At 42.3% G+C, this 24,719-nt stretch overlaps 2 protein-coding genes across 2 annotated transcripts; one reads left to right on the top strand and one right to left on the bottom strand.

Moving 5' to 3' along the window:
* Nucleotides 1–788: 788 nt before the first annotated feature.
* LOC307073550 (uncharacterized protein) lies at nt 789–6,214 on the bottom strand. Its single transcript, XM_079733431.1, has 7 exons — nt 6,045–6,214; nt 5,875–5,949; nt 5,203–5,308; nt 2,971–4,053; nt 1,889–1,952; nt 1,639–1,763; nt 789–1,084 (listed from the first exon to the last, which is right to left on the bottom strand). Exons 2-7 carry the CDS (start codon nt 5,920–5,922, stop codon nt 1,053–1,055), a joined length of 1,458 nt encoding a protein of 485 aa, XP_079589557.1. The 5' UTR covers nt 5,923–5,949; nt 6,045–6,214; the 3' UTR covers nt 789–1,052.
* Nucleotides 6,215–7,931: 1,717 nt separating this feature from the next.
* On the top strand, nt 7,932–24,702 carry wdr4 (WD repeat domain 4). Its single transcript, XM_079731737.1, has 11 exons — nt 7,932–8,055; nt 8,219–8,287; nt 8,457–8,603; nt 8,753–8,909; nt 10,937–11,049; nt 11,290–11,350; nt 12,577–12,690; nt 18,723–18,787; nt 19,892–20,078; nt 22,205–22,274; nt 23,450–24,702. Exons 1-11 carry the CDS (start codon nt 7,973–7,975, stop codon nt 23,674–23,676), a joined length of 1,293 nt encoding a protein of 430 aa, XP_079587863.1. The 5' UTR covers nt 7,932–7,972; the 3' UTR covers nt 23,677–24,702.
* The last annotated feature ends 17 nt before the right edge of the window (nt 24,703–24,719 follow it).

Genomic DNA, 24,719 nt, shown 5'->3' with positions numbered 1-24,719 from the left:
AAGGCTGATCGACTCCATGCCACTCCGCATTGATGCCGTAAATCATGCAAAAGGAGCACCAACCAATTGTTGATTACATATAAGACATTTCCGGATAAAAATCTTTTTTTTACTGCTGTAATGTGATATTCTAATTTGAGATACAGAATTTAGGGGTTTTATGAGCTGTAAGCCATAATCAAGATTAATACAATTAAAGGCTTGAAATATTTCCCTTTCGGTGTAATGAATCTGAGTTTCAATTTGGTTAAAATTGGATTAACTTTTCCACAATATTCTAATTCACTCCAATTCTAGATGCACCCGTATTTTTATTTAGGTTTTATTGTAGTGAATAAACATTGCATGTATACAGAAGGCTATACAAGGACAAACATAAAGTTATATACATAGAGCTGTTGCCTACTCATCAAAATACAAGGAATGAATGTGCAAATAATGGTTCAATTTCAAAAGTCATGTTTGTAAATGTTAACGTACCATCTGGTAAAATAAATGAACTCTGAAGAAACTAAACCAAAACCAGGACAGCAGGTTTCATAACTGATCAATAATGTCTTGTCCCAAAACAGCCCCATGGGCTTTTCAGGGCTGATCTAATAAAGAAATTACCTGAATTACCTGAAAACAGTAACTCCATCTGGCTGGACTGAACATGGTTGCAATACCCTGGAGAAAGGTTAACACGTATTTCTGAAAAAATGTAATCCATCTGTAAGCTATGGAAAGAATAATTATCAATGCCAGGGTGTGTATCAAAAACAACAAAAGAGACCATCAGCCAGTCATAATACAAACATGAATTGGAGTTTATTTGTTTTCTTTTCCTTATCTGCCGCTACGCAGAAGCAGATTTTCACAGTTCTACAGTTCTTCCAGAGAAACACCAACACAAAGGGTTAAATTCCATTGGAATATCTAAGGGCTATCCAAGGGCTCCATCTACATTCACACATAGAAAAATAGCAGACAGGATGTTTTTTTTAACATTGCTTAAGTGAAAGCACAGGAAAGACTGAGTGGGAAAAACATGTCATAAAAGGTGCAGGTCTTCATTTGGAGGAAACTTCACTCAACTTGGGTTCTGAAACATAAATAGGGAGTAGAAGGAATAGATTATTAGGGTTAGTTAGGTTATTTTTCCTAAAGGGGACATCTCATACCACCAGGTGTGAGTGTGATTAGCCATTACAAGCAGGTTTGAAAATGTGCAGCATTGTGACATCACAGGTGGGCGTGTCCATCTAGATGTGTGACGGATAGATGGACACGCCAACCTGTGATGTCACAATGCTGCACATTTTCAAACCTGCTTGTAATGGCTAATCACACTCACACCTGGTGGTATGAGATGTCCCCTTTAAATGAATCTGCTTCAAATCATGCATGTCAAGACCATATTCCATGATAATACTTTGACATCATCTCCAATCACTCCCTCAGAATACTTCCATGAAAACTAAAACCAAATAGAGTTAAGAGATTATGCAAAAAAAGCAAAATAAAAAAAAACTGGAAAACAACAAGGATCAAACACCAATTAATGGAATATCCCACCCACCATCTCACGCTTTCAATTATAATATTAAACCCTACTATGACAACACGGCTGGGGAACCCTTGGTGTGATCCACTCACCGTGGAACTTGAACTCAGGGAAGGATTCGAGGTCCCCGCCGCCGTAGAGTCTCTGCAGTTTGGTCATCTCCTCAGCCAGGGCCTTCTGATATTCTGCCCCCGCATCCACCAACCCGCCGCTAGCCCTGGGGTCAAAGTTCAAGAGGTCAGTGTCAGCTTACACATGCTAGTGAGGTACACCAGCTACTTATAAGTGGGAGGCGGGACAGACTTGATACAAGTGTTTGTACCTCCAATGCAATCGACTTACTGGCTGCTTGCGTTGTACGCCCTTATGGAATCCACGAAGAGCTTCTGAATGGGATCGAGTTGTGCTGAAGGAGAAAAATATAACAATTATTGAAAGGTAAAGAATGCAAACTCTTGGTTGGAACTGATGGTAGGATCAGTCCAATATGGCTAGGATGAAAATTTTAAATCCATAGGCCCTCATGCAGGACACCAGAACCTGGGATAGTGGGCAGAGTTTGTACAGGGTTAAATAGGAAAAGACGAAAGGTGGTGGGAATAAATAAAAGGGTTGACGGGTTAGAGGTTTGCGGTGAAGGGTCATACTAAACTCGCAAAACAAGACTTGTTATTACTGCAAGAGCGAAAGGTTACTCATGTCATCTCATAGGCAGAAGCAGCTGCAGCTTCAGAACTACTTTTGACAAAAGAAGAAAGTCTGTGTGCTAGTCAATCCTCTCTGGCAACCCGTAAACCCAAACACAGTGCAATTCAATCAGGAAGAAAACAGTTAGGAGAGGTTACAGTATCCAAAACACAGACCAATGGAAAAGGTTTGGGAAGGAAGGATAATTTTACTTTACCATGCAACAACCATAAGAAACATTACAAGTGTGTGGGAAGGTGTACGTAGAAGTTGGATGAATTATTCAAGTGGCTGGGAAAGGAAAGACGGTTCCTCAACAGTGAAACACACATACGAAAAACAGGATTGTTTTAAATTACAAAAAAAGGAAAGGGAATAATACTTTTTGAACATGAAGTTACTATGTTAACCTCAAGACTGCAGAAGTCAAGAGGGTGGCAATAAAAATGAGACTACTGCCGTGAATGTTAGTCAAACAGCGATGGAGGTGAATGCAGGGACATGCAATGGCTGGTTACAAGGAGATGGCAGTACAGTGACCACCATTCAGGGATGGTGACATGAGAGGCAGAGGGAAAGAGTGAAACAAATGTGGTTTGTATCAGAGTATATTTACAGTTAATCCTTAACCTATACACAATATCATTTACTCAATGCAAATACAGCCCAATCCAGATGGGAAAGAGAAGGAGCCTATCTAATGGTGGAGGAGGCGGTGGTGGTGCAGCAGTGTGTACCCTCAGGGGATTCAACAGGTTCAGGCTCATCCGGGGCCTGGAGTTCTTCTCCTGCTGCTTCAGCCAAGACTGGCGCAGGATCCACCAGCTCCTCAACTGGAGCCGCAGCCACCACAGCCTCTGGGCTCTCCTCTACTGGGGTTTCAGCTTCCACAGCGGGGGCAGCCTCGATAGGAGCTTCAGCCAGTGGGGCTTCAATAGCACTTTCAGCAACTGGTTCTGGAGCAGCCTCAATAACAGGGGCAACTTCAACTGCTGGAGCAGCCTCCATTACGGCCTCAGGGGCAGTCTCCACAACATGGGGAGCTGCTACAGGAGGGGCTTCTTCAATGATGGGGGCCACAGCCTCAACAGGGGCCGCAGCCTCAACAGCCTCAGCAACAGGGGCTACAGCTTCAATGACAGGGGCCGCAGCCTCAACGGCAGGAGCCACAGCCTCTACCACAGCCTCCACAACAGGGGCCGCATCCTCAACAGCCTCTATGACAGCCTCAACAACAGGAGCCGCAGCTTCTGCCACAGCTTCAATGACAGGGGCCGCAGCCTCAACAGCAGGAGCCACGGCCTCTACCACAGCCTCAACAACAGGGGCCGCAGCCTCAACGGCAGGAGCCACGGCCTCTACCACAGCCTCAGGAACAGGGGCCGCAGCCTCAACGGCAGGAGCCACGGCCTCTACCACAGCCTCAGCAACAGGGGCCGCAGCCTCAACGGCAGGAGCCACGGCCTCTACCACAGCCTCAGCAACAGGGGCCGCAGCCTCAACGGCAGGAGCCACGGCCTCTACCACAGCCTCCACAACAGGGGCCGCAGCTTCGGCCACAGCTTCAACAACAGGGGCCGCAGCCTCAACAGCCTCAACCACGGGGGTCACAGCCTCAGCGACAGGTGCCTCCACAACAGGAATGTTGGCTGCAGGTTCAGCGGTAACCGCGGCGGCGAGAGGCTCTGCAGCAGGCTTAGCTGCAGCTGCAGCTTCTGCTACGGCCACCATGAGGGCGGGGTCCTTCTTGGGCATCTCCACAAAGGTCTTGTGCTGGACTAGTTTCTCTATATCAAAGTATGTTTTACCAGGCTTTTTGTCTAGGATGAAGGAGAATACAAGCAGGTGAAGAGTTAATTTGGCTTTAAATGAATTGTTATGCATAATCCCCTATTATTCGTTAACAATCACATTTTTACGATTACATTCATCCAACACAAACAATTTACATTGACAAAGCAACTACAGAAATGAAATGAATAGTTAGGAATTGCAGAGCAGAATAAGAATAGAGGATTTCTGTACTCCACTTAGATGAACACAAAATAACTAAAAAGGGAGAAAATCACAGTTAATGATTTATACATAGCCGTCTAAGTTCCATCCTGTTTTTTAAAAAGGCTAGAAAAAAAGCCTTTAAAGACCATTAGGAAAAGTGTGAAGCAGTAAACGGATCACAGGAGAATGCTGTGGAAAAGGGTAAAAGGTCAAATACAATATGAGACAGACTGAGGTACAAGCATTAAAGGGAAGAAAATAAGTTTTCCATTTAGTATCCTGATTTTGGTTCTACCCCAAAATGCCTTTCCCTTAATAAATTCACTTTTATTTTGCAATATGCTTATCGGCTTTCCAAGTGTTTGATATGAAAGTATTACCATAGAGCTTGTAAAATGCCCCCATTATAAATTAACCCACCTGATATTGACCATGCATTAAAAGAAAGGTAGAATTACCAGATTTGGGATTACAATGAATTACATCTATTCCAATTTGTATTGGCCATCTTCTTACAATCCACGTTTGACATTCTTCTTTAGAAGATCGTTATGCTGTTCCTTCTTTACCTCTCATTTATATCTTGTTCTCAAAGTCATGTACTGCACATAATTCAAAAATAAAGAAGCATAATCCTTACAACCCATGTATGCCTATCATCAATAGAAACCTACAAGCATGTTTCATCAAAATGGGTTTAATAGCTATTGCCATAATATTTAGTGAGTTTAAAGCTTCAGTATTGAATTCTTTGGTGCAAACGTGTAATGAAAGGGGCTTAGGGGTCAAATTTGGAAGCATGGAAGCAACTGGTGGAGACCAGTTGAAGGTCATAATGGGGAACTATGCCAAAGCCTTTCATAAGGAATGCTTGTGTTTTTTTAGTGGAAGAGACCAAATGAGATCAGTCATGCTTGTACCTCAATCACTGCCTGATACTAAACGACATACAAATGTTCAGGAGATGCTACCTTGGTTGACTTTTTTAATCGGCTTCTTGCCTCCTCCGGATTTCGTGCTGAGGGCTGCAACTGCTGATACTCTGTTGGGAGACCTGCAGCTCTCAGGCCTCAAACACTGCGAAACCAACGTCCACAGACAGTCAGAAATATGCATTCATACCGGAAATATATGCATCTCTAGGTCTTTATATCAATTTTGAAAGACACAAAGAAGCACATTTCAATGACAGTAACGTTAGAGACCTCAGCTTATGTGAGGAGGGTTTCAGAATAGACCTAACCAGTTACAAACCAAGTGTCCCAAAATAGTTTTGAGACATGCATGGGTGCAGAAGACAATATATGTTGTTTTGTCAGTATTTCCAACATTGAGTCCCTTCACCTTAAAACGAGATATAATACACGGGTAAAAATGCAAACATCGAACATAACGACGCCTAAAAGCTGCATAACCACATATATGTACGGGCGTTGCGGGCAGATCATGTAAGTATTGCTGCAAACCATGCATGTAGCAGGCCTTTAACCAATAGCATTTAACTCACAGGCCTGCTACAGACATAGCCCTTACGTTACATGTATTGCCCCACCTAGGTGTTTTCTGATTAAAACCAAGGCAAAGACTTTCCGAGTGTAGTGTTGCATTCAATTCATTGCACAATGTATTTTATTTATCATTACCTTCAGAGAGGAGCCCAGCCTTCCCATCCTCAGCAGAGATGTCGCCATGATTATCAATGCGACTCCGGCTGTGTCCTTAAATACCAAAGCAAAATAGAACCGGATATTACTACAAACTACTACTACTACAAACTTCTACTGAATAAATGACACGATGGATGAGAATGTACCGGTGTGCGTCTAGATCCCCTGGCCGACAGCCAACTGTGAACGGCGCCAAAAGAAAAGGGACGCTGTTGTTTTTAACCCAATCTTAATTAATTATATAACATGGGAGGCAATGTCAATGGTCTAGGCTATAGGTTGATGCCCAAAGAGAGACACCACGTTGAATAAGGGTTGGTTTTTCGTGTTGTGCAGCAGCACCCACTGACACATACACACGTGTGGAGCACGCCCCCTTTCTGAGGAGCACACTGCTGCTTTCTTAGGTTGTTTTCAGGTCCTCAACTTGCATATCATTGATACTTGGCCCATTTTATACAAGTTCACCGTATGCATATACTATATGTTTTCAACCGAACTGACCAGATCAATAAAAATGACTTTATTTGAGGCCAGTACATTGTGTTCAGATGTCTGTCTCTGCGTGTTGTGTACATTCTGTACTCTGGGGGAGGCGATGACGTATTTTATGAGCGCCACAATATAGGAGCGGCATGCAATAGGTCCATTGCAAGAACGCCTCGCACACCACGGGCCTCTACAAATAGTCAAATCTCCTAACCTTTATGCCTCCTTTCCTTAACCTTTGTGGAAAACGTCATCGGGTAAAGGAGAGATGAAAAGGTACTTCCTTTCGAACATAGGAAAAGACAGCACTACTGTTTAAAATGAATTCGACTCCACTCTTCCTAACCGACGTCATTGCGCGACGGCGGGTATTGCCGACCTCTAGCGTCTCTAGTGCGAAACTACAATTTTCCGAAGATTGACTAAAACAAGCGCTCTTGTCCATGCGTTCTTGTCGTATTGATTTTAATCAGGTTATCGCCATCAGTGAGAATCACTTAGGTCGGACTTGGCCAACGGGAATATTTTAGGCCACATGAATTCCAATTCACATGTGAAAAAAGGGGGGTAAACTTATGTTGAAATCAACTGCCCCCAGTTGTCTTTCTTAAATGTGAAGTTGGCATTTTCTTTTCTTATGGTGTATTTTATGTGCTTACTAACCAGCAATAAATGAATTAATGTGTATTCAAATAATTGTGTTTCTGGAATTGGTATCCATTATTATCAATTGTATTTTCTTCTCTTCTATTCTTTTGCTTTACCGCGTCTCTCATGCGTCTTCGGTGGCATGTTGCTATGGTATGGAAGCATATGTAGCAAAATTCAAATGGAAAGCAATTTGCAATTCAATGAGTCATTACATTGTGCAATTGACAATTCATTATGCAATTCAATAATGTAATTTGTAAATACGTTATTCAAAGTGTATTTTAATATGCAAAGTGACAATGAAATCCTCAATGAAATTTGCAAAAGTTATAACAATAAAAATAGAACATTTTGTCAAATTTTTTGAGTTCCTTTATTCAAATTGAAAATCTATAGCGTCCCCGTGATTGCAATGCACTTCGCAACGCTCCGTGTGTTGCGAATTTCAAATTACATTACGATCCGCAAAATACTTTGCAAAAGATTTTGAAAAGCGTTTTGCAAAAGATTTTGAAAAACGTTTTCCCCGTTCCATGCCCCAACTTATAATGGTTTTCACCTCTTTCAATGCTTTTATCCTTCCCTTGGAAAAAACCTAACATTATCAAACTCCTTCACGAAAATGTTTAGTTTTCTTTGCATGAAAAATTATCATTTAAATCCACAATCAACATATGTGTAATCCGGGGCATATAAAGACTGGGACTAGAAAATAATTACTTTCTCTCCATTGAAACCCATTCATATTTTTCGATCTCATAGGTCCCATGGGCTCTACCGGAAAGGGCGTGACTTCGCAACTCTATAGGAAAGGAAATTTCTTATGCAAAAACGTGAATTCACATCTCATTATCTGGGGGGCGATGACGCGTTTTATGAGCGCCACAATAGAGGAGCACTCTCCACGTGACTGTGGTCGCATAGCTTCCTAGCAATGGCTACTATCGGCGCTTGTGGAGAGTGGATTGTTTCCACATGTGACAGCAAACTAATTTCTATTCACACCAAACAGGAGAGGTTAGTGAGACCTGTGGTTGCTTTGCGCAGATATCACGCAGAATAAGCTATATTTGTTCTGCCTTTACGTGCGTGTTGAACACTGAGGCTTCAAGTAGCTGTATGGCTGCTTACAGTCATCAGTAGACTTACTGATACACATTCACATCTGCCTTAATTACAGGGAACCGTTCGTGTTTGACTGCAATGCCGCCGAAAAGAAACCGAAGGACACGGAGAGTGACAATAAAAGGTAACGTTAGTGGAGATGTTTTTTACCCTTTGTCACGAACTACGATGTCAAGTTAATTTCTTGATCAGTTTCATGTCGGTTGACGGACTACTATATGGGTACAAGATGTTATGTTCATGGATGTTTCACTGTTGTTTTACCCCTATCTCAACGGCTTTGGCATTATAAGTGATGAAGGTGGTGCTGATGAGACCGGAACTGACGTGATCCTGGCCGTCGCCTTGTCGCCCACTGGAAGACTGGCGGCGCTGATAGATGACTCCAAACGCCTTGTTCTATTCCGATGTGACTCTCCATGGCAGTGCATCAGCACAAGGTGAAATAGTGCAATGTTCGTATTGCTTTACCACGGCCTTGATCGCAACTGTTTCTTGGGTATAAACAACATGAACTGTCTTGCCTCATCAGTGTGTTGTCTGAACCCGCACGTCCTCCCTGTGTGTTCTGGTGATTCCCTGGCCTCAGGTGGGTGGTGCGGCGCTGCACCTCCCTGGTGTTCAGCCAGGCCGAGGACCAGCTGCTGGTGGCGGACAAGTCAGGGGACGTCTACTCCTTCTCTGTGGAGGAGCCCCACAGGGCCGGGGAACTGAAGCTGGGTCACCTCTCCATGCTGCTCGCTCTTGTAAGACCTGTCCTCCATGTAACGGACCAGTTATATACCATCATTTAGAGCCATCAGGACACAGGGACGACCTCCTGTGGGCCCTGTTTAAAGTCAGGGGACAATAGTTTGGTGTGTGTGCAATGAGTAGATTGTGGTGGGGGATAAATGTGTAGATGTTACCTGAAATTAGGATTCTGCTGTTTTAGGGGGATGGATGGCTTGTGGCTATTGCTAAAAGCCATTCAGTTTATGCAGGTGATGTGAGCACTAGTGTATGTGGTAATATACCCAGTAGGCAGATATGGAATGAACACAGCATTAATGGCATAACGAAGCCGCCTGCAGCTCGTGTTCAGTGGCTTATTACTGTTGTGGAAAAATGTATCGTAATGATACTGTAAAATGATGCACAAATTATATAAAGCTTGTTTACTTTGTATGCATTCTACTTGCACCTAGAGAGGTCTCCCTTGCCACTGTAGCCACAAAGTCTGATACTAAGACCATGCCACTCTCCTGACTTCTCTGATGTGTAGATTCCTTTGGCGGTCTCTCACCCCCCCCCCCCACCATAGTGTATTGTTAATTAACTTAGTCTCTCCCACCATGATTGACTTCAGCCATGGCCATTCCTTAACCCTCAACGATGATCGCTCAGCTTTGTCTCCTTTGTTGTTAATGCCCAGGGTGTGAAAGTTTCCCTATAAGAATCATGTTCATCCATTATTTCACTGAAGATGTTTAGTAAAACGCTATTTGTGTCGTCGTCGTCGTCCCCCCCCCATCAACTTTGCATTTCTTTTGTTTATTTATTTATTGTTGTAAATCTCCTCTGTGAAGCGCTTTGAGTGCGACAATAACTCTATAAATTCAATTCAAAATTAGGTATTAGATTAGGTGAGTGCTGCATGCAGCGCTCAACTATTGTTCATCTTAAGTTTTATTCTTTCTTTCTTTCTTTATTATTCTCTACAAACTTTAGGACCTTTCTCCTTCCTCAAATTTTCACCTAAAGACTCCATTCCAATTTCAAAATGTTCATATTAGATTGGAATCACGTGCTTTTTTTCAGATTTAAATATTTTATACTTTTTAAGATATTCTACTTATAAAATACTATATTTTTCAATGGAAGGACGCCACAGCTGTCTGTCTATTCTCTGACACTTACTACTTCAGACTTCGTAACTTGGTCAATATTTTATCGTTAACCTTCGTTCAAAAAAGGGTTTCAAAAAAACGGGCGGGATTATTATAATTCTTTCTGCAAACATCAATCAATACCATACCTTTCATAAGGCATATCGTTTGTGCAGCTAGTACCACTATTACTTCAGCTACTACATCTTCTTCAGCTACTGCTACTACTACTCCAGCTTTTTACCTTTCAGATTTTTCAGCAGTGCAGGGCAATACAATTGACCTTCCAGATTCTTCAGTTGTATTCCTAAAACATTTCTGTATTTTTAGCAATGCTTTGTGCTTTTCATTCAGCTGTCACTTTATTTGTTTCCAACCATTACATTTTTTTAAATGGTGTGCATGTTTACATTGTTTACTCCATTTAGACTTTGAACTCTGTTCAAATCCCTTCACTTGATATAAGCCATTTAACGTTTCTTTGTCTTAATCTATGTGGCTTTATTACAACATATTTTCAACCTCACTTTGTACTTCAGCACTCACCACATTTTTTGCAGCAAATACATTTTCTAGTTATTATCATTATTATTATTATTATTATTATTATTATTATTATTGCCGCTTTCTATTAAATAAAAAACTTTGCTTTCAAGAAGTTTCGAGGCAAATGTATTATTTACATTTAATATACATCTACAACTCTTGACACCTCCTGGTCAGCGTGTAGTGAACTCCAGTTCTACATATTCAAAGTGTCTAAATTGGTACAATATCATAAAGGAAATATTTATCTTGGACTAGTTGGTCTGGATAAATGTATTTATATTTATGGAGAACATCAATAAAACAATATGTGGTACTACTTGAGATGGTCTCTGTAATTTCTTCTGTTTGCTCTCCAGACGCTCTCACCCGACGACCGCTACGTCATCAGCGCTGACCGTGACGAGAAGATCCGGGTCAGCCACCTCAAGTCTCCTCACAACATCCAGGCCTTCTGCCTAGCCCACCGAGAGTGAGTGCACCATCCACCGCCGTCACCCTGTCAGTACTCTACTAGTAGTATCAATAATCAGAATGTCTCATGTGTCTTCCCATCCGGTTGTTCAGCCGTCCCTATAACTGAATCTATGTTTATCTCTTTGTATCATATCGGATATATTTTAACATGGCTATTTAGGCTTATAGCAGCCAAGTAGCTGTGTTTTATCTGTCAATGGAACCCTTTCTAAGATGTGTTCTGTGATCTCTCCAGGTTCGTCAGTTCTCTGTTGATCCCTGCGGCTCACCGGGAGTGGCTCCTCTCTGGATCAGGAGTGAGTCTCATCTCTCAGAACATACCAGAACCCACCGGGTCTCTGACTTGGCTCAACCCAGGGCTCCATACTGCGACCAAATGGTCACATTTTGCGACCAAAATTTGAGTGTGTGACTGAATTTTGCATCTGGTTGCACATGTGCGACCAGTAAATTTGCCCTTTTTTATTTTTTTATTTTACACGTTAAACGGGGAAGGGGCGCGTCAACTAATCTGGAATCTGTAGCAGGCCAATGAGAAGGGTGAGAAGGATAGGGAATTGCCACTGTTAGTGGCTAATTCCCTAATCCTAGGGATTAAATATCGAGCCCGCAAAAACTTCTCTGAGAAGGGGAAAGATTTCACAACCTGCTACATGTGTTACATGTGTTACAATACGCAAACTATTGAACTATCGTTCTTCCGACCTGCGGCTAGTGTGCCAGTGTCAGAGTCCTGCACGTGTCTTATTTTGCAAACCCACACCCGCCCGTACCCGCAATACTTAAAACCGCATTTGACCCGTGTTGCGACGGTAGCGCGAATTACGTTCCGCACCCGAACCGCTATGAATTGATATCGACGCTCCCGACCCGCACCCGAAGCAAAATTAGACACATTAGATGGAACGCCGGGGAAATACACTATGTGGTGTTTGGCCTGGTGCTTTAGATTGCTGTGCAAAAAAGGCACATCGTCCACTGGTGACAAACATATTTTTCACCCGTTTCATCCAAATTGTGCTGGTCACCCGTCGGGAACCAGCGGGTACCCGAACCCGGTCAGGACTTCATGTGCCATAAAGGGAGGCGCCTGCTAATGCATTCTCAATGGAAAGGCGAGCGGGCAGAGAGGAGGCGTAGCGTCCTGCGGCACGACAAGCGGGCGCACTCCCGTGAAACTGTCGCTTCCGTACTCGTCGAACGCATGCGCGCGCACACGTGGCAACAGTTGGTATAGATGAGAATCACATAAAATGTGATTCTCTAATCACTAATAAATATTGTGATAAAATGTGAAAACACTGAATTTGAAACCGCACATTGTAATTTCTGCATCCATTATCAAAATATTTATTAGTATTCCAGTGAAAAAAATGAGAAAATCAAATTGGCATGTTGATTTACGGTGTGTGCCAGTTAGGGGCCACAGTGCTCCTAGTGAAAATAGTTAGTCTGGAGCGCTGGAATGATTATTTCGGTCTTGCAGTTTATTCATCTCTCTCTTTGTCTCGCCCGCTCTCAGGATGGGACTGTGATTCTGTGGCAGTATGAATCTGGGCGGGAGATCCAGAGGTGGGACATGAGGAAGCTGAGGGAAGACCCTAACAGCACCAAAGAGGGTGAAGAGGAGGAGAAGGTAACCAACACTACCCACACCTTCCCCATCACATGGTCGTCTTATAGAAATGTCTGCAAACTGAAAATACTACAGCAAAATCACTTGTTTAATTCCTACTGGTCACAGTCACACAAAGCAATTTCTTATGTGCACAACACACATGAATATTTATTTTTTAACCAAGGCGCCTGAGAACATGTATAGATAGGCGTGACTGGTTACATAACATTAGTACTGTAGGAGCCTGCTTAATATAGCCTCGTGTCCGTACTGTAGTGTCCATAGGGGCCTGGGGGTCTCTGAGGTGGGGGTATCTGTCGTATGAGAGATTCCTGAGCAGCCCAGTGTGATGCCCGACACCATGTGATCCCCCCCCAAGATGTCGGGGCTTCAGAAGACTAGGGAAATGTGCTAAGATGATTAATCTATATGTTTGGTTTAAAACTAAATATAAAGGTGTGAGTGTGATATATATATATATATATATATATATATATATATATATATATATATATATATATATATATATATATATATATATATATATATATATTTTTTTTAAATTAATTAGGGGTGTAACGATTCACCGATATAAATCTGTATCCGGTTGGATTAACACAGATGCGCAGTGTTTCCCATACATAGACCAATGTGTGGCGCAGCGCAACAGAATCAACATCGAGCGTCACCAAATAATTCTGCTTTTTCTTTTCTTTTTTTTTTGCGATTTTTAAAGATAAATATCGTTCCGTTCATTCATCTCCGCATAGCACTCTATTCTCCCTGTCATTCTCGTTCACACACTCACACGGGTACACTACCACTTATTTGATAAACCCGCGTATCATACATGCACAAGCACTGACAGCGGATTCGCCCGCTCCTCCTCTCAACGCACCTCGCACAAATGCAAACCCAAAGCAGCAGGATATGTAAGGGATAATGTATAGAACGCCGGTCATTATCGGGAAAATAAGCCCCGACAGGGCGAACAGGACACTGACGCGCAGCGGAGGTGTCTTGCTTCGCCCTGAAGGGGCCTATTTTCGGCGAAGGGGCTTATTGACCGGCGATGTTCTATGAATTATCCCGCTTATTATACGGCTACTTGCCAAAACAAAAAAATAACTTCACATGGTGTGTCGTTTTACAATTTTTATTTGTTACCAGCATTCTTAGTGTTGATCAGCTGAGAAATAGTCCTCCAAAGACGCTTAGCAACCGAAGACGCTGGGGTTGACAAGTTACCTGTACTTCTGGAGTGATACCAAAGACGTCATCAGAGGCAAATAATCCTTTGTTTTCCTTGACAGCGGTCAATTATACTCATGATTATACTAAGCAACAGTTAATTATCAAATATAATTCACCGCCGGAAGTTGTGAAGGGCCCATGCAAGTGAACGGAACGTTCCATGCATTGAGAAGATCCGTGTAATAATTGCGATTAATGAGAAATGCGGTTATAGTTTATATATATTACGGTGTTAGACCCCCAGGCTGTTCTGCAGTAGGGACTGAAGATCAGGAGGTCTCCCGGTGGGCCGGTCCACTTTGAAATGTATTTTGTGAGCGATTGCGCAATCGCGACATGCCCCCCCCTCCCCAGCTGGACTCCTTACTCCTTAAATATAAAAACCTAAGATTCCATGGTCCCTATAACATATATATTTGAAAGTAGGCAATGTCTCTTTTATAGAAGGCTTATTTTAATTAATAGAAAAGTAATGTGTTAACGTTAAATGTATATTAACTGTATCAGATATCTCATCAAATCACACCGGAACATTGAATCGAATCGCATTGAATCGTTCCATATTAAAATGTAGCATCCCTCGAATCGTATCGTAGCAAATGTATCATCCTGTAAAGGTGTGTGTGTGTGTGTATACAGTGGGGCAAAAAAGTATTTAGTCAGCCTCCAATTGTGCAAGTTCTCCCACTTAAAAAGATGAGAGGCCTGTAATTTTCACCATAGGTATACCTCAGCTATGAGAGACAAAATGAAAAAAAAATCTAGAAAATCACAGTCTGATTTTTAAAGAATTTATTTGCAAATTATGGTGGAAAATAAGCATTTGGTCAATAACAAAAGGTCATCTCAATACTTTGTTACATGCCCTTTGTTGGCAATGACAGAGGTCAAACGTTTTCTGTAAGTCTTTACAAGGTTTTCACACACTGCTGCTGGTATTTTGGCCCATTCCTCCATGCAGATCTCCTCTAGAGCAGTGATGTTTTTGGGCCACACGGACTTTCAACTCCCTCCAAAGATTTTCTATGGGGTTGAGATCTGGAGACTGGCTAGGCCACTCCAGGACCTTGAAATGCTTCTTACGAAGCCACTCCTTCGTTGCCCGGGCGGTGTGTTTGGGGTCATTGTCATGCTGAAAGACCCAGCCACGTTTCATCTTCAGTGCCCTTGCTGATGGAAGGAGGTTTTCACTCAAAATCTCACGATACATGGCCCCATTCATTCTTTCCGTCACACGGATCAGACGTCCTGGTCCCTTGGCAGAAAAACAGGCCCAAAGCATGATGTTTCCACCCCATGCTTCACTGTAGGTATGGTGTTCTTTGGATGCAACTCAGCATTCTTTCTCCTCCAAACACGACGAGTTGAGTTTTTACCAAAAAGTTATATTTTGGTTTCATCTGACCATATGACATTCTCCCAATCCTGTTCTGGATCATCCAAATGCTCTCTAGCAAACTTCAAACGGGCCCGGACATGCACTGGCTTTAGCAGGGGGACACGTCTGGCACTGCAGGATTTGAGTCCCTGGCGGCGTAGTGTGTGAGTGATGGTAGCCTTTGTTACTTTGGTCCCAGCTCTCTGGAGGTCATTCACTAGGTCCCCCCGTGTGGTTCTGGGATTTTTGTTCACCGTTCTTGTGATCATTTTGACCCCACAGGGTGAGATCTTGCGTGGAGCCCCAGATCGAGGGAGATTATCAGTGGTCTTGTATGTATTCCATTTCCTAATAATTGCTCCCACAGTTGATTTCTTCACACCAAGCTGCTTACCTATTGCAGATTCAGACTTCCCAGCCTGGTGCAGGTCTACAATTTTGTTTCTGGTGTCCTTTGACAGCTCTTTGGTCTTGGCCATAGTGGAGTTTGGAGTGTGACTGTTTGAGGTTGTGGACAGGTGTCTTTTATACTGATAAGGAGTTCAAACAGGTCCCATTAATACAAGTTACAAGTGGAGGACAGAGGAGCCTCTTAAAGAAGAAGTTACAGGTCTGTGACAGCCAGAAATCTTTCTGGTTTGTAGGTGACCAAATACTTATTTTCCACCATAATTTGCAAATAAATTCTTAAAAAATCAGACTGTGATTTTCTGGATTTATTTTTTTTCATTCTGTCTCTCATAGCTGAGGTTTACCTATGATGAAAATTACAGGCCTCTCTCGTCTTTTTAAGTGGGAGAACTTGCACAATTGGTGGCTGACTAAATACTTTTTTGCCCCACTGTGTGTATGTGTGTATATATATATATATATATATATATATATATATATATATATATCTCTATATATATCTCTATATATATATCTCTATATATCTCTATATATATATATATATATCTCTATATATCTCTATATATCTATTTATATCAGTGGAGGCTTCTCCAGTGAGGAGAGGGAGGAAGATCCTCCTTAACATCGCCGAGCTGCGGAGCCCGCAAGGAGGATTGACTTGATCTATAAATGAAGTCCCTCAATCTCAATTGGCTTAACACCATGACCAACATTCTGAAACATCCATTAACATCCACATTTGCCTCAAACAATGTTAGGCTTACAGCCCATGCAAATAGTTGTGAAATTATGTTCTTGTTGTTCTTTCAATCGTCTGTTCCTCTGACCATTCTGTTTTGATATTATGGAAAGGATGTTAGTGAATGGTACAGAGCATGATGCATTTCATTTGGCATCACTTTTGGTCTTGTGTCTTCATTTTTCTTAGAACAATTGTAGCTGAAAATAAACGTCGCCAAATGACAACCAATCAGTCAAAGAGGGCAAAAATAGGCCCAATGCTAGGCCCAGATTCTTTTATTGAGTTTTACAAATCAAGAGTAGGCCTGATTTGACTAATTGGCTTTTCATTCTTTCATTCTGCCCTTGTAGTCCAAGACATGCTGCCCACCAGCTTTCAAAGTACAATGCTGCCACGGGTGATTTGTATCAATTCACATAAATATCCCTGCTATTTTGTAGTTCCCCAAAACACCCTGAAACAACTTGAGTCTCACATACTTATGCCACCATACGCCACTAACAGTGCAAGCAGGCCAATGGCAACCAAGCACGCAGTCCTTCTTCCCTCACTTTAAAAACCACCAGCCGCCACTGATGTGTGTGTGTGTGTGTGTGTGTGTGTGTGTGTGTGTGTGTGTGTGTGTGTGTGTGTGTGTGTGTGTGTGTGTGTGTGTGTGTGTGTGTGTGTGTGTGTGTGTGTGTGTGTGTGTGTGTGTGTGTATAGATATAGGTATTAGGGCTGGGGAAAAATATCGATTCATCAATGCACTGCAGTTTATTTGTTCTCGATTCAATTTCGATTCAGAATTTTTTTGAAATCGATTATTTCCCAAAAAAAAAGAAGCATACTCAGTCATTGTAATCTAGAAGCGAGTATGCCTAAATGTACATGCCCTTTTAAATTTGTCCATGTTATGATTATTACTTTTATGCTGCAAGTTTAGCTCAGGAACGATACTAAACAATGGTGTATTCCCTTGTTGTTAGTTAAAGCACAATGAAATGGTTAATTCATTTTGAAATGGTTAATTCTAAATAATATTTAGGTATTTTTGTCATCTGCATGTATTATTTAATCGATATCGAAGCAATTGGATCAATATCAAATCGAACCGATATCGAATCAAGTCCTAAAGAATCGAATTGAATTGTGAGGTACCTGGCAATACCCAGCCCTAATATATATAGATATATAGATGAATGGTATGGTTCAATTAAAAAATTGGAAAATTGTATTGTTCCTTAAAAAAAAAGTTTTGCAACATAACTGCGGTACCCAGTGAAACCTCTCAGATGATATGTATTGGATGTCCTGGCAGGGCTCAACACTTACATTTTGTTCTCACCAAATGTCATGTACCATCCATCTGTGGACATTCATTTTAAAAGAGTCACTCACTTGACATCAATTGTAAAATGTTTCTATTGCATAGGTTGTCCTTGCAACTATTTGCGTCCTTCCTCCTCTACTAAGTTTATATACTCCAATAACAATCTTTTTCTTATCGGCCGTTCATCTACAATAGTGCATTTCTTTTGCATGCTCTTGAATAGCACTAGTGCTGGGGTGCAATTTAATTGAAACTTTGCACAATGCACCAACCACCTTTCTAGGTTTAATTTGAAGTGCAACCATCCATTCAAAGCAGTGTGTCTTCATTTGGAACTCGGGTCGGCGTCTCTTTGGATACACGCCGTGGGTCGTGTTTCCAAAAAGAGCTTGAACTCCAGCGCTGCCATACAGCCACGCTATGACTTCCAGCACTGCTCCAAACCTTGGAGCATAACGTAATATTAAACACAAAACAAGACCTAGAATAGGGTTAGGGTGCAATATAGAGTCCGATACAGCGCTCTGTGGCTCGTCTGGTGTGCGCCCCGCTTTGCATCGATGCTCTGCTGTGACCCAGTCACTCGGACCGAGATTGGATCTGAAAGACACTGACTTTCTCCACACAGCACTTGCGTGATATTGCAGTTTCACTTTTTGAAGCGTTGTTCCAAAAAACATGTGTTTTAACTAATTTGCACTACAGCCCAATTTAAAATGTTACACGGCGCAGCACCACAAACATTGAAAACCGTGATCTATCTATATATGACCATTTTTGTAAAATCAAATGAGTGACTTTTATTGTTTTGTAGGAGCAGGCTGCTACTCCTAAAAGGTAGCCTTGCTTTCAATAGAATTATTTGCAAAAATTATTCTAACTTTTTTCTTGCTTTCCTGTAACCGTGGCTATACCGGACACCTTCTAAATGGCTTCCTGCTGTGTTTGACCAGAGGTCGGCCGTGAGTCGGATCACAAGCTCTCCAGACGGCCTTCACGTGGTGGTACAGTCTGAAAGGTCAGTTGATTTATGCCCCCCCCCCCCCCCCCCCATTAACCAATTGTCAAGTTTGTCCCTTCTCTGTTCTCCTTCTGCCGCTTGATTTGTATGCTTTTAAATATTTCGAGTGACTTTTATTTTTATTTCATGTTTTTCTATAATCTTGTATTTTATTGCAGTTTTAAAATACATGGTTGTGTTAAAGGGTTATATTGAGTAAACCTGGTACACATCACTCGCCAATATCTGTACACCATTTCCATGACACACAAAGTCTGTAAGGCTTTGATTTGTTTATAATACATGGCCAACTGACTCTTTATGTGGTAACCTCCTTTCTATCAACATCCTTTGTTTTTGCTTTCTGTTGAAACGCTGTCCAAGTGTCAGTCGTGTCCCGACATTTAGACCAGCGTTAATTTGAGCCCGGGACATGGGCTATATATTCTCTTGTCACCGGGCGGAGAAAGACACAGGTCAAATGTATTTCTGGATGCTTTTTATCAGCACTTTGTGTAGGTTAATTGCACTTTAACCACACCATTGATTTAGATGTAAAGGAAAAGTAAACTTTCTCTTGTAGCTCACGAACGTTTGCTGCGATCATAATAACATGCACTGATGCCATTTTGTACTGTATCTGTATCAGAGCACACTCTTATTCAACTGATGAGCTTCCTATTTTCTTTAAACGATACTGTTGACTTCTCTACTACTAATTGGATTCATGCTGATTATATTTATATGGCTATAGTTTGTTAATCTCATGGTTTAAACTTTTAATTATGAGATTAACAAACTAAAGCCATAGAAGCATAATCGGTATAAAGACGAAAGGTGATAAGAAAGGTGATAAAGAGACAGAATGACAGAGCAAGTGATCAGATAAAATGTAACTTATCAAGTACTTGGTACACAGGGCTCCTGCTTTCGGAGTCCCTTATGGTGCCCTCTGCTGTCAGGATATAAGTACTGCACTCATTTTCTCTAGTTGGGGTGGTACTCTGTGCTTTGTGATGCACATAATTCAAGTTTCCAATTGATGCCTGAATGAAATGGTTTGATTTAAGTTACACAATCACAAGAAAAAAGTTTGACTGAAAAACACGTTTTTGTCTCCAGAGCTGCTACGCTGCAGATGCTGAGCCTGGAGAAGGGTACTGAGGACAGACTGACCCCCAGCCACCAGCTCACCCTGCCCCACTGCCCCCTGGACATCACCTTTGACCCCAGAGGCCGACTGTGGGTGCTGCTGGACTCTGCAGACACACCGTTCCAGGTGTACACGCACACACAGGATGGTTGGCAGGTAGGTGCTTTGAAACCGATTCTTTTGGGAAAACCTGTTAATTAGCTTATTAGTTTCAATACCACAACACCTTATGCTGGACTAAGGTCTTTGATCTAAAACATTGACGGCGATTTGGTGTCATTGAGAAGACAAAGGACTAGGGATGCACGATATCTCGGCATTAATATCGGTATCGGGCTGGTAAATTGTGAATAATGAATTAAACTGTAATCAGACAATGCGGTTATATGCTATAGTCCCTAGAGCAGGCATCTCCAAGCGGCGGACCGCGATCCGGGTCTGGGCCAAGTGACGGTCCTATCCGGACCCATGACCAATTTAAAATAATGCATTTTTTTAAAATTATTTTTATATTTCACTATACAAAGCATGATTATGTTAATAAAGACATTTCTCACTGAAATACAAATTGAAAGGCAGAATAGTCCGTAGTACAGCATAAAAACAGCAAAAAGCGAAGATCATGCACTCACCGACCCCCCCCCCCCCCCCCCCCCCCCCCCCCCCCCCCCCCCCCCCCCCCCCCCCCTCCGTCTGGCACGGCATGTGCGTAATAGTGTCACTCAAAAAATAGCCAATCAAATGGTTTGTTTACCGGAAGAGCGATTTGGAATGAAAAATGGCTTGCTCGAAAATTAGGAAAGTTGACCACGAAAACAGACATTTTAAAGATGAATGGACTGAGCAATACATGTTCATTCTCCCGCAAGGCAGTACTAAACCTTTGTTGTGTCTTTTATGTGTTGAAACCGTGGCGCTGATAAAAAGCGGGAATATTAAGCGGCATTACGAATTCAAACACAGATCCTTCGAGAAAAAATATCCCCAGAAGTCAGAAGTAAGATCGTGGAAAATATCCGAGCTGAGAGCTCAGTATGAGAGGTCTACGCGAGTCTTCACACACTCATTTACAGGCCAGTAACGTGCAAATGAATGCTCACTTAAGATTGCATGGATTTTGGGGCAACATTAAAAAACTTTCAGTGACGCGACTGTTGTGAAGGAGTGCTTGAACGCTGCTGCCGAGACGTTACTTGAAGGTAAACAAAGGGATGAATTGGGTGAAAAAATAAAGCAAATCACAATGTCAGCTGCAACGACAACCAGAAAATCACAGCTTGATGCGGCTGTTCAGAGTGTCCCATCCTTAGCCATTGATGAGTCATCAGATGTAACGGATAATGCCCAGCTTTTAGTTTATGTGTGATTTTTTTTTTTTTTTTTTTCATCAAGTCAAGAAAGAGATCTGTAAGGACCTGTTGGGTCTAACACCACTTGAGACACACAAGACGAGAAGATATTTATGAGGCTATTGTGGAGATGCTGTCAAAGAGGGGGATTGATCTAACAAAGGTTGTCTCAGTCACTACAGATGGGGTACCTGTTTTGCTTACTTGACATGTAGGCCTTATGCACTTTTTATGTTTACTTGAAATGCAGGCCTAATGTACCTGTTTTGTTTACTTGAAATGTTAATATGCGTTACTTTGTCTTACTTGTTTTTCATGGTTAAAAGTAAGCTATTTAGAAATTGAAAATAAATACATCTGAAATTATAAGGAAATATGCCGTGTTGATTGTATTTGACAAAAGTAGGCTATTAGGACGTGGTAGGTTAGAGGTTCGGACCTTTCTTGGAAGGAATTTTTAGTAACTGGACCTTGTTCAATTTGAATGGAAGACCCCTGCCCTAGAGTATAGGTTGGTTGGTAAAGGTTGGTTACTTATGTTTTATGGTAGCCCTGTAACCTTGTTATTTGGAAGTTAAATACGTTCTACGTATAAAGGAAGACATTCAAAAATTCAGTTTGCATGATTTTCAGTCTGTACAAAATTTTATCATCTCAGAAACTTTTTTTAAAAAAAATATCGATATCGGTAAATATCAGTTATCGGCCATAACAGCAAAATTAATATCGGATATCGGTACCGGCCAAAATTTTCATATTGGTGCATCCCTACAAAGGACTGATCGCATCAGAGCTTGCATCCCTGCTGTCACCGTCACTTTGGTTATGCAATGGGTCATCACAAGACACAACTCCTTTATTTGTACTTGTTCGGCTCAAAGGGTGATGGGGCCGATATATGCTCGCTCACAGAGCTCTTGTTCCATGTTCTAGTGTGATGCAGAGAACGCCGAAGTGAGCCGTGTGACTGAAGCCCTCAAACCCTACTGGAAGGCCTTCCAACGTGAGACACACACAAACACTCCCCCCTCTATATTCAGATACCCCTCTACATTCAGATACCCAGATACCCCTCTACATTCAGATACCCCTCTTCATTTAGATACCCCTCTTCATTCAGATACCCCCTCTACATTCAGATACCCCTCTACATTCAGATAACCCCTCTACATTCAGATACCCCTCTACATTCAGATACCCCTCTACATTCAGATACCCCTCTACATTCAGATACCCCTCTACATTCAGATACCCCTCTACATTCAGATACCCCTCTACATTCAGATACCCCTCTACATTCAGATACCCCTCTACATTCAGATACCCCTCTTTATTCAGATAACCCCTCTTCATTCAGATACCCCTCTTCATTCAGATACCCCTCTTCATTTAGATACCCCTCTTCATTCAGATAACCTCTTCATTCAGATACCCCTCTACATTCAGATACCCTCTTCATTCAGATACTCCTCTTCATTCAGATACCCCTCTACATTCAGATACCCTCTTCATTCAGATAACCCCTCTTCATTCAGATACCCCCTCTTCATTCAGATACCCCTCTACATTCAGATACCCCTCTACATTCAGATACCCTCTTCATTCAGATAACCCCTCTTCATTCAGATACCCCTCTACATTCAGATAACCCCTCTTCATTCAGATACCCCCTCTTCATTCAGATACCCCCTCTTCATTCAGATACCCCCTCTTCATTCAGATACCCCCTCTTCATTAAGATAACCCCTCTTCATTCAGATAACCCCTCTTCATTCAGATACCCCCTCTTCATTCAGATACCCCCTCTTCATTCAGATACCCCCTCTTCATTCAGATACCCCCTCTTCATTAAGATACCCCCTCTTCATTCAGATACCCCTCTACATTCAGATACCCCTCTACATTCAGATACCCCCTCTTCATTAAGATACCCCCTCTACATTCAGATACCCCCTCTTCATTCAGATACCCCTCTTCATTCAGATACCCCTCTACATTCAGATACCCCTCTTCATTCAGATACCCCCTCTTCATTCAGATACCCCTCTACATTCAGATAACCCAACATGCCGTTCAGCTGCTCCAAACGTCTGTAACATGTGTTCTATGTGACGTTGGAGCAGCGCTCTAAAGCAGTATCTGTAGCTCTAAGAGTCGGTACCCCTCCCTCCCCCACAGCGCTGGCCGTGGCAGAGAGCCGCTTCGAGCACCTGTACAAGGTGAACTTCGACAACATGGAGTCCTACATGGAGAAGAAACGCCTGCGTCTGGAGCAGCAGAAGAGCCACTGGGGCAAGAAGAGGACGACCGGGGGCGGCAACGAGACCCCCGGCAAAAAGAGGACGACCGGCGGCGGAAACCATACCCCCGGCAAGAAGAGGAGCAAGGAGAACAAAGTGAAGTGAGCGTCTGGAGGACACGCAGCGAGCTGTAGGAGCATTGGAGATCTGGGAATGACCATAGACTTTTTGGCGTGGCAAAAAGAAAGCTACTGTGTAGTGTTTGTGTTGGGACAGAATTAAGAGATGGTATTGAGGATTTTTTTTTTTTATAAACATTTATGGTCCAGAATACTCTTCTCATTTTTTTTTACCGTCTACTTTGTGCAGCCACACGTATGCCATTTACCCAATGATGTTCTGCACGCAGCAAAGCAAGCTCATAGGACCGTTGTAATAATTAAACCTTTATTTGTTTGTAGGAAAGAACAAAGGCGACTAGAAATCTGTACAATCTGTAAAAAACAACACATTTAAAATAAAAACAAGGCTGATAGAGAAATATCTATATAATGTTCACTGCAGTAGTCGGTGCTGTACAAATGTAGACACTCCCTGAAAATAATGCTTTGGATTTGTCCGTCGGTCCCTGAGCGAGCGTGCACGCCTCCACCCAGTGGTTGGTTTTAAATATTAGGCCTGGAAACCACTACGTCAAATCCAATCCTTCAGGTTGATCTGTGATGGACTGCTCGTGCCTGGCGCAATGCGCTCTACTAGAACATCGCTCCGCACACATCCTATTGGTCCTGTTTCCGGGCCTGGGGAAGGGTTCGGCTCGGGGGGCCTCGGGGGGCCTTGGGGGGCCTCAGGGGCCCCGGAACCAAACTGAGAACCCTGCTCTGTCACTCTGCTCTCCTGCTCTACTTTCACTGGTGCTGAAAACAAACAAGAGAAATATTTCAATGCTTACATTTGATTTTCTAACGTGATCTGCAGTTTCTAAAGCAAAATAAAATAAATGCAAGTTTGCACTTAAATATGAATTTATGAATAATAATGAGTTGTAAATATGACGGCAAATACTATTTGGAATAATTTGTGCCTGATGTTCCTGACCCCTAAACGGATCGGATGTAACAACCATATTACATTGAAGCTACAGTTTACTGAATGATGTCCGTCGTCTGTGGCGATAGAGGACCTTTTATCTCAATGTTAAATTACAT

The sequence above is a fragment of the Pollachius pollachius genome (assembly GCF_949987615.1).
Source record: "Pollachius pollachius genome assembly, chromosome: 3".
Classification (NCBI taxonomy): Eukaryota; Metazoa; Chordata; class Actinopteri; order Gadiformes; family Gadidae; genus Pollachius; species Pollachius pollachius.
Note: the sequence above shows the minus strand (reverse complement) of the source record. Positions and strands in the feature narration are given on the sequence as shown.

What these genes read in the sequence shown, in the direction of transcription:
- LOC307073550 (XM_079733431.1), bottom strand. Translation starts at nt 5,922, where the DNA reads ATGGCGACATCTCTGCTGAGGATGGGAAGGCTGGGCTCCTCTCTGAAG. An exon ending in GGCTGGGCTCCTCTCTGAAG is followed by an intron (nt 5,309 to 5,874) that starts GTAATGATAAAT and finishes TTGGTTTCGCAG; the next exon opens with TGTTTGAGGCCTGAGAGCTG. An exon ending in ACCTGTTGAATCCCCTGAGG is followed by an intron (nt 1,953 to 2,970) that starts GTACACACTGCT and finishes TTTCTCCTTCAG; the next exon opens with CACAACTCGATCCCATTCAG.
- wdr4 (XM_079731737.1), top strand. Translation starts at nt 7,973, where the DNA reads ATGGCTACTATCGGCGCTTGTGGAGAGTGGATTGTTTCCACATGTGAC. An exon ending in TTCTGCCTAGCCCACCGAGA is followed by an intron (nt 11,050 to 11,289) that starts GTGAGTGCACCA and finishes TGATCTCTCCAG; the next exon opens with GTTCGTCAGTTCTCTGTTGA. An exon ending in AGGGTGAAGAGGAGGAGAAG is followed by an intron (nt 12,691 to 18,722) that starts GTAACCAACACT and finishes GTGTTTGACCAG; the next exon opens with AGGTCGGCCGTGAGTCGGAT.